Raw genomic sequence first — 9918 nt, forward strand, 5'->3', positions numbered from 1 at the left:
TCTGAGGGTGACTTGAGCACTAGCTTTCTTTATGCATGGTCTATCTACCCAGTAAGGAAGTTTTGGTGAGTGGCTTGAAATTGTCTGAAATCAATCACCAATTAGACTCCCAGAAAAAAATACTGGATGCATCATTCATGCCGCTAATCACCTTTCAACCATGGGACTTGTATCAAGTAGTCACTTTTTGATGGGCTGCTCGATAGACAAATTCTCAAATGAGGCTTCCAGTCATGTGAACGATTGCATTGTTCTTCACTAAGCATCGATTATTTGTATGGTTCATGTGACAACCTTCAAAAGTGGGGTTCAGTCATGTGATTGGTTTCATTCTTCCTTCTTATTTATTGACTAACGATAGGGTGTTATGTTAGCCACTGTCCACGAAGCGATGGTCACTCATGTGCGCCCCCGATCCCATGTATATTTACACATGTAGTAGGGTGTATTATGAAGCCGCGAGTAATGTCGACCACTTTAAAAAACATGATGTGCGAGAAATATTTAACATGCGTGCGTAGAATCCAAAATTTCCGAATCCCGGAACTGCTAGGCTTTGAATTCAAAACCGTTTCTTGTGGGTGGAATGGCTTTAAGGCGCCAGATATGCGTGCACTGCAGTTCTGAAGATTGTGGTGACCATTAATTTGGCAAAGATATTTTCCTCGAGAATGTGGATGGCTACACCTGCAGGTTTGATTTCAACGGATAAAAGTATCTGAATGTCTTGTTGCTGTTCCCGTTGATAAAACAGGGACAATTTCCTCGTTGTGCAGGGTACTTGGCTCTTCGTGTCCGTATTAATTTGGTGCCCAACAGCAAAGAGCTAAGCAGCTTCATCGCGACCTACACCCTCGATATTCTAGACAGCAGTCACTTAGTGCCTTCTTGTTACCCTGAACCCCGGTCTGGACAGTCACTCAATCGCCAGGTGCGCTTGGCCAAACTAGAATTGTCAACGGAACGTGCGAGCCAGCTGCTCTATTGATCACTGTCGCGTACAAGCGGTTTACAGTGATACTGCCAAGGTCGAGTGAAGAACAACAAATGTCAGCTAAGCCCTGAAGAACCGTCCTTGCAACAATAGCTTCTGTGTTGCGCGTAGTTTTCTCAAGCATTGTGACGTGCAACTAGCCTGAATAGTTCAATCCGTGGCAGTGTAATAGCTAGATATTTTCTATTATCCTCCCCGTGACCGGGAACGAATGCTCCGCAGGCTTCAAGATATTCAAGGCATGCGACAAGAGGACTCTTATGGGCGCGTTTCAAATCACTGCGGTTTTTCCAAACGCATTTCGCTTCCACAATTTAGCTAAAGATTTCATCCTATCTGCAAAACAGTGGAATCACACACGCCGACCGAAATCCTAGCCGTCGACGTCGGGTGGTGTCCACGGATCACCACACTTTGAGATGTCCTGTGGGCGCCAGTCTTGCCAAAAACACAAGGTGTATTTTGCAACTGATCTAACTTTAATGAAGTGTCATCAACTGTGGACAACCTCCTTTAAATTGCATAAATGTGAGTTTAATGGTAATGTTTTTTTATTGATTCGGTCGCAAATGGGACGCATGGGGCCTGAAACAAAATACCCAAATCCTATTTCTATTTTTGCTTGAGCATTTTGCACGATCGCAATGAGATGCACATGAGGTCACGAAATACGTTTATTTTCTCACAATCGATACGTGCTCTCGACCTGTATCGCGCCCGAATATCCACCAACCACTGAACCCAGATAAATGACCGTTGATTGTTTACGTTTCTCATAAAATATATTGTCTCAGTCATAATCTCTGAAAGAAAGTCTAAAAATTGCTTCTCGTTTCGCATCCCTTGCAATCAATCAACTTAACGACTGTCCTGATATTGATGGAAGCGTCGCAGATATCTGATGTTGGGTCAGCTTAGCTTCCCAATTTGGCCGCGCCCTTTCGTGGACAATGTGTGTTGTGAGGCTTTACGGCGGCGATTGCGGGAAACAGCAACACAACGTGATACAATACGGACTGATGGTATTATCCGAACCGGTAATCGACAATTGCTAACCTTCCACCCAAGTGAAATAACGAGCACCCTGGATTATCAGAATTGGTTAGATGGACGAAAGAGCCTTTATTCACCTCGTTTTGTTGCTATTCGTTCAAGCATGTTTCATACCAAGTCAATTTCACTAGATAATTTCACTCAAAGGCAATTGTTTCTACCACTTTGTTTCATTCTGGATGTTGCTAGCATCGAGACTTCCAGGTCGAACGATGTCTTTCATTCCACTTCCAAAGCAAAATCCGTCTGTGGAAAAATAATTGACACATCTATGGAACATCGCATTGAATTCATCCGACCGGTCTTTCCAGGATACCAGATCTATAAATTTTTGCTCGGAAGGAGATCGATGCGCAGAAGCGTGCATACGCCAAACTATCAATTCGAGCTGATTTTCCCAAGCATTCTTTTGGAAATATTGACAGTCACATATGCGCACAAACGCAACCACGCAAATGGTCCCTAGCTTAATCATCCGATGTTGTAATCAATACGCGCGAGGCCGTTCATTATCATTCATCATTGTCAGCTGTGGCAACCGCGTACTTGTCGTACAGTGGTTGTAGCTGCCGCAGTTTCGTGCACCGATCATTGGGGGGTAGCTTGCTGCGCATTGCAGGCGAGAGTTGATGAATTGGTGCGTAAATCCAACGGTCAGTAGGCTGTCAATTAGAGGGGTGTTGGAAGAGGATCTGTGCATTGAACGCAATAGCTTTGATGCACGAGCGCTATTCAGAGTGCGACTAGGCCATGTCTGACAGTATCTCTAGGCATTGATGACGCCTGTCTCGGAATCCTCATCCAGGAAGACGGCGATTAACAGCCAAGCTGGTAAGGGTTTGTAAACTTCGCTGCAAAGCCATTGTTTGGCCGCCTCTGGATCTCTTCCACCCTTCACCTGGTTGTGCGAAACGTGCTCTTCAAGGAAGTCGGTCGACTGGCATACGCAGCACGTGGCCAAGCCAGCGCAACCTGTGCAGTATAGACTGATTCCAGCAATCTGGTGAGCCAGGCCGAGCTACGTGCAAAACCCCAAAAGTCAAAACTTTCAGATCTACAAATGCGGTACGATAAGTATAATATAAGTACAAATCGTGGGGCTGTGCCGACTCTCATGAACCGGTTTAGGAACCGCTAATTCCTAACGGGTCTCAAAGTCCACGCCGACTCAAAGCCACGTGTTTGCAGGCTAGCGAAACCACGTGTGAACTTAAACGACACGTCCGATTACAAGGTCAAAAACGGTCTACGTTTAGCTCAAAAACAACAAGGGTGGTATGGGCACAGACCAAAATGACAAAAAAGGGGAATCGCGTTGTACAATATAATAAATAGAAGAAAGGAATGAACAAGGTGAGGGTTCACGGAGGGTCGGCTGATTCGACAACACTGCTAATTCTCTAAACTAGAAAGTATACATTCGGTTCATTCGTTTCAGTCCAGACACTACGGGTAAGTACCTATATAAGCTAACGTTGTGTTCATGAAATTTCACGGCCCAGTATTTGGATCGTTACCCTCAGTTTGGTGTTGTGCATCAAAGCAAATGATGCCTCCGAAAATAAGCCGTAAGTTTAAAAATTCTAACGTTCTGCAAAGTCGATAAAGCATAGTTTTGCATGCAAACAATGAGAGCGTGAACGGTGATTTTCAGTAGTCGTTACAGCGATTGAAAGGAACGGAATTTAAAGTGGGTTTAATTGCTACCGAATATGAAAGCCACAGGTTTCTTCATTGATTCTCTTCATTCGTTGCTTGTTGCCACCGTAAAAATGGGAGACTCGGCGGTGGAAAAGAAAGTGGGGTTGGACACACGTTTATCGTTCAGTTGGATCGCTTCATACGAGCTTCTCAGACAGTATGGTTTACCATCCATATACGAGTTTAGTGGCCTGAAAGTCATGAGAGAAAACGCGTGTCATCAGTACAGCAGGTACGAAATCACTGGCGACTGTTGTGAGAACTATTTCTAGCTACTGGGTTGAAAGTGGGCGCTCGGGGAAAAGTGGAGCAATTCAAATTCTTGTTCGTAAAGAGTTCAAATGAGAGAATGAAATTCCTAGACCACATAAACGGAATGATTAGACTTGCTCCCAGAGGCACCGGTGGAATGTCCTATAGCTGACAAACCCAAACCGCAAGACGAATTCATCAAGTTTTGTTCAGCTACAACAGGTACTCGATCATGAAAACCGGGAATTACTCTAATCTATAGTAACTTTTACGAGATTGACACGTATTGGCGCGTTTCGCAATCAATTTGTGCAGGGTCCGCCGGCTTTTGATTGTTTCTTTTCAGGTTGAAAAGGCAACAGTGCAGTTTTTTGCCGATTCTCGCGACAAGTTATCCAGCTGGTGCTGTGGCGTTGGATAGCGTCTCAGACAATCATTGGTTAATATACGTTGATTTGTGGGTTGGCAGTTTATGAAATTTTGTTTGGAATGACGAGAATTAAGGCGCCTGTTAATGATGGCCTTTATGGCTTATCGTATCGCTGTCTCGCAAGAACCAATTCGCACCGTCTAACCATGCGGAATCCCCTAGGAATTGTTTGCTCAGTTTCACGTTGTTTCGTTCTAGTAATCGTGATTTTGGCGCCCATTGCTGAAGGGACTCCCGAATTTCGTGCTTCAACTAATCATATGATTAAACAACCTGATAAATTTAGCACCCATGCGTTTTCCTAATCGTCAGGAAATAGAGGTTTATCGAAGTGTGTATGTGTTGAAAGATCTTTCTTAGACCTGAACCTTCAATGCTTGCACCCGGGTTGATTAAACAAGAGTATAAGATGACTAGTAGTAAGCGCCAAATGTGGATTTATTTCAACCCGGCCCTGGGAACATCAACACCGAGAGATTCAGTTGCGGTCGAAGTATCCCTTCAAAATAACCCAAATTGGTTTGCAAATGAGTGGATGTTCACCAAACCCGGTTCACTGGTGCAAAAGTGATCTACTCTATACACAGAATCTCCGTTGGAAGTACCATGTTGTGTACGGAGCAGTGCGAATTATCCTTCGATTTGGACTGTGCAAGGGCGTACGTTCCTGAAGATAAGAGAGGCCTGATTGCGCAGGTGTGGAACGCCGCCGTCGTCGAAGGCATGATGGAACTTTAACAACGTTAATTGCAATACTATGAAAAATTGAAGGTGAATGTTCAGGGAGTGGAGTTTGAGTGGCCGCCCTACGAGCATCATTTCAAAGTATGCGAGGTTCTTGAGGTTCTTGACTGTGTGTATGCATTATTGCTGTTTTTTTTGCTGTTAGCTATTCTGAAAATTCTGAAATAATGTACCATGACCTTGAAAGGTGAAAACTGTTTGCATTAAAGCCTTGCCGAGGAAACATTGAACGCAACGTATACGCACGACAAATCTTCACGGTATGGTACTCTACCTACCTACTCTACCTATCTACCTGAAGCTGCCGGACTGTTGCGAAATTTGCTGTTTTTATATTGTATCGTTGTATCCTACCAGGGATTGAGTCACGTTGGAACACGCAGATGATTTTCGGCCACCTGTAATCCGCCAAAAAGAGGAGTAGGAGAGAATCAACCTGCCAATTGAGTGCTGGCGTGTCGCGTAAGTGAAGCTCATTTGAGCTGAAAGCCGAACAGGCGCTGGGAATCGTCAGCAATGCGCATCTCGCGAAACCCCGGAGAGTCTCGAATTAGGGTTTATCTGGCTGGTCGTTGGAACACTATGCCGTTCGACCACAAGCGACTGATCGGCATTGTGGCTAACTCACGGTTGAACGGGATATTGCGGAACCCACCCGTTAGACAGGAAGAACGCATCGTATCGTTTCGGTTGTTGGCCGGTCTCATGAAAGACGCGCCCAGGGATGAAAGCCTCACTCATCTTGCAGAAATATTCCTCCACTGATTTACTTCCAGACCGACTGTATTTTAGGGGTTTCGCTAATTTCAACTGAGACTTTATCCATGATTTTTTTGATTATCATTGAAGTTTCGTAGAATGCGCGCTGCTGCCAATTTCCAAAAGGAGTGAAACAGCAGTGGAGTTCTTGTGGGCTCATTGGAGAGACGAAACCTCGAGTGCACTGTACTGAATGCCCTTCCACTGTCAACAGTTCTACCACTAACTAACTGACAGACTAAGCTGTCATTCTGGCCTGCCTTGCCGCTACGCGGTTAGTTCAGAGTTTCTTGAAACAGCAGTGCAGTTTGTAAGATTAGTTCTCTTGTTTACAGAGGTCACCAGATGACACCTAACCCTGTATGTAAGGCGCACAAATAGAAGGATTACCTGGGGCTAAATGGAACATCAGCTTGCCATCCCTAAATGTTAGGACGTTCCTAAGAACGTCATCAATGTGTGACATTCAATAAGCGCTTACGCGGACTCAAAACGCATTGAAACTTCCTACCACTCTACACGGCTTGAACCACCTGCCGGCTGTCAATACGAAATAAACCCGACCTAATAGAACAGACCAAACTTTGCGGCATGCACAGTGATGAATTTCGTTTATGCATACGTCACATAAAATCATTATTGAATTTCGCTCATTACTTCAACAGTACACTGAACGCAGTGTCACAAAATATCAAGGTACATTATTGACGCACGACAGTACCCATTATTCACTCTGAAGAGTCTGCTTACATAAAACACCTCTCGCATTTGATGTGAACACTAAGCAGATCCATGTTGCAGTTAACACCCCGACCGACTGAAACCTTGTTTGATTTGCACTTGTGCCGCGAGCGTCCATCGCCGAAGCACATGAGGAAATCGCCGTCACTCATTGTCACGTTTGCTCCACACGCTTGAGGACTTTCGAGGGGAGCACTGCTCTCAAATTATTTAAACATTTTTTGGTGTTTGACATTTCAAATAATTGCGTGCTTGTAGCCTCAAACTGTTGTTTTCCTGGCAAGATGGGTGTAAATACCATCAGCGTGATAAACTTTGTCATCGCCGGTGTCGCTATTGCCTTTTATAGGTATTCAGACGCAAAAGCTAGTGATTCTTAACCTACACGCCCCCTTAACAACATGGCATAATGCCGTGAGGTAGACTGGATGTTAGGGCATTCTGTGACGCCTTCCGGTGTAGGATGAATTACTGTCAACGCTTCAGGTGACATTCACATCGCATGCGATAGCACAGGACGTACCGGTCTCCTAAAAAAGATATTCGCTGAAGATCCGCAACGATGTAACCAAAAAATGGCTTTGGGTGTCAGCCAAAAACACCCGTGAGTAACCGCTGAGAATCACGCAGTCTGGTCCAAAAAGAACTAACCAACCATTATTCTTCAAATAAAGTAAAGCTTTCAAGTAGCACAAGACGCAAAATTGCAGTAAGTGATTGAGGGACACGTATAATGCACGAAGATGTGACGAGACCAACACTTTTGTATTTACCTCAATTCAATGAGCATCTATGTGTCATTCGAAGCAACTACTGTTAGACATGAAGCAGAATTCAGTCGGTCAACAGAGAGCCCTCAGTAGGAGTTTGATGTGTCCAACGGTGCGTCAATAGGCCGAAATAGTTTACAAGGAAACGATCTCTCGGAAGATGAACTGTGGCTGGTAGATGTTGGAGCTCGGCGGCAGGAAGCAGCTTTGAATTTCCATTTACACCATGACGTTATACGCACCAGCGTGAAAGCTGTTGGCACTTTGACGTTCAAAATATGTTGCACCTGATTTACAATCGAAAGCCTAATTCCGGAGGAGTCATCCGTTATCTCGGAGACTCAGATTTAGGACCAGATTTCCTCTGCGTATAACGGGTTCCTCCAGGTCACATGGAGGCCAGCATCCTCGTCCTGACAGACTCGCTGCTGCGTTGGGAAAGGGTCTGATTTCATATGCTTTTTCAGGCATACATGCAAAATGGCACTATGTAGGCTGACGTTCCTCCAAAGTCATACTCCGAACGTTGAGGCCACTCACAACCGATGGAGAATGTGTGGTCCGCGTGTGTAAAAATAAATAACGTTTACAGTAAACACTCAACAGAACGTAGGTGGGTCATCCTGAAAGGCCTAATTTGGTTTGCAAATTACGTTCATGGTGGATAGTTTTTGATGTGACAAAACCAGGAATATTAATCCTGGAGGCCTGAAAGTCTTCGCGCATCCTCACCCATTTAATTCTTTAACGCACTTGAGAGGAACTATGTTAGACGCATTGAGGACCTGCTTTGATGTGCATTAATGAAGGCGCTTTCCAGTGTCTTGTTGAGAGGGTCGTCCCAAAATGCTGACAGCAGAATCCGGCTGCTTAACAGAATTGAACAGAATGCCAAAATGACGTTACAGAGCCTCACCACCTAATGTCAACTACTCACCAACCTGAAACATGTCACGGCTATGATCGGCCAGTCACCTTTGACTGCAAGCGCTGTGTACAGGCAATCAACCACAGCGCGCCTAAGAAAACTGACAACAAGCCCGATCGAAAACAGATGATGCCTCTCACAATTTGGCGACATTGCAGTGAGTGGCAATTTGCTCGTCATTGCCGGTTCAAGCATCACAAATGTTCCAGGTGTAGTTGTCGTCGCCACAACGAAGATATATGTCGATTTCAGAGGCCGCTACTTCCGATACACCATCGTGCAACCACCAAGCAACCGGTCCAACTCGATGACTGCGTCATGCAAAGAAGATTTTGCTTGCCGAAAAAAGTCTGTGATGGTTTGTATCAACGAAATCCCAGCTCATTTGCAGCTTCATACGGGCTCCGACATCACGCTGCTCAGTGAACGAACCTGGAAACGAACTGGTATGCCGCACGTGAAATCGACTGAACATTGGGCCTGTGAAGCTTCTGGTAGCAAACTGAAGTTGACTGCGCTGGATACACATCAGTACCCTCTGCCTCTTCCAAACGATTTGTTCGCGAAACTGAATGGCGGTAAATGATTCGCGAAGATTGACTTGGCCGATGCTACCTTCCAGGTGGAAGTTGACGGAGAATCCAGCGAACTCGTCACGATCAATACGCATCGCGGTCTGTTCCAGTAACCTTCCAGGTGGAAGTTGACGGAGAATCCAGCGAACTCGTCACGATCAATACGCATCGCGGTCTGTTCCAGTATACTCGACTGCCGTTCGGTGTCAAAACAGCGCCGGCCATATTTCAACAGATCATGGATACGATGCTGAAGGATGCCCCGACATTGCCGCCCATTTGATCGATCTCATTTTCGTGAGTTCGGTAGTGGCCGAAGCCGAACCAACCCTGGTCTCGTTTTCATATCGATTATGCAGGTCCAGCGGGTGGTCAACACTTTTTGGTGGTGGTCGATGCCCACAGCAACTGGCCAGAAACTCTCACATTGAACAGCCCTACAACCGCCACGAAAGTCCTGTAACTCCGACGATTGTTGAGTTTCTTTGGAGCAATAGAGACTATTGTATCTGACAATGGTGGTCGACGGCGTTCGCAAACTTTTGTCGGGAGTATGGCATAACTAACGCTTGCTCGTCGCCGTTTCATCCACAGTCGAACGGCCAAGCGGAACACTTCGTTGATACTCTGAAGCGGGCACTTCACAATCCAAAGGGGAGGGACCAACGGAAGGGATTTTGCAACGGTTCCTGCTGGTATATGTAGCGACGTCAAAGCACAACCCACCTGATGGAATATCACCAACAGAGGCACTGCTCCGAAGGAGGCTCCGAACTCCATATGACACTATCCGGCCACAAAAATATCAGGCTGATCACCGCAGCACTAGAATAAAGGACCAGTTCAGCCGGCATCATAGAGCAACTGCGCCCTTATTCAGCGAAGACCAGAGAGCGTTGGTTTGTGGCTACAGCGGCAGACACACTATGTAGACCCCAAGACTCATAGTTCGCCGGCACTACAAAGTGCTC

At 45.7% G+C, this 9918-nt stretch overlaps 1 protein-coding gene across 1 annotated transcript in view; it reads right to left on the minus strand.

The window, feature by feature from the left end:
• T265_07414 (hypothetical protein) overlaps window positions 1–9042 on the minus strand; it is a gene marked incomplete at both ends in the record, with an annotated part of 39480 nt that extends 30438 nt beyond the window's left edge. The window contains one exon of the mRNA XM_009172924.1: window positions 8805–9042. Coding sequence (XP_009171188.1) covers window positions 8805–9042 — 238 coding nt within the window. The remainder of the gene's footprint in view (window positions 1–8804) is intronic.
• Window positions 9043–9918: the final 876 nt, after the last annotated feature.

This window comes from Opisthorchis viverrini (assembly GCF_000715545.1).
Source record: "Opisthorchis viverrini unplaced genomic scaffold opera_v5_170, whole genome shotgun sequence".
Classification (NCBI taxonomy): domain Eukaryota; kingdom Metazoa; phylum Platyhelminthes; class Trematoda; order Opisthorchiida; family Opisthorchiidae; genus Opisthorchis; species Opisthorchis viverrini.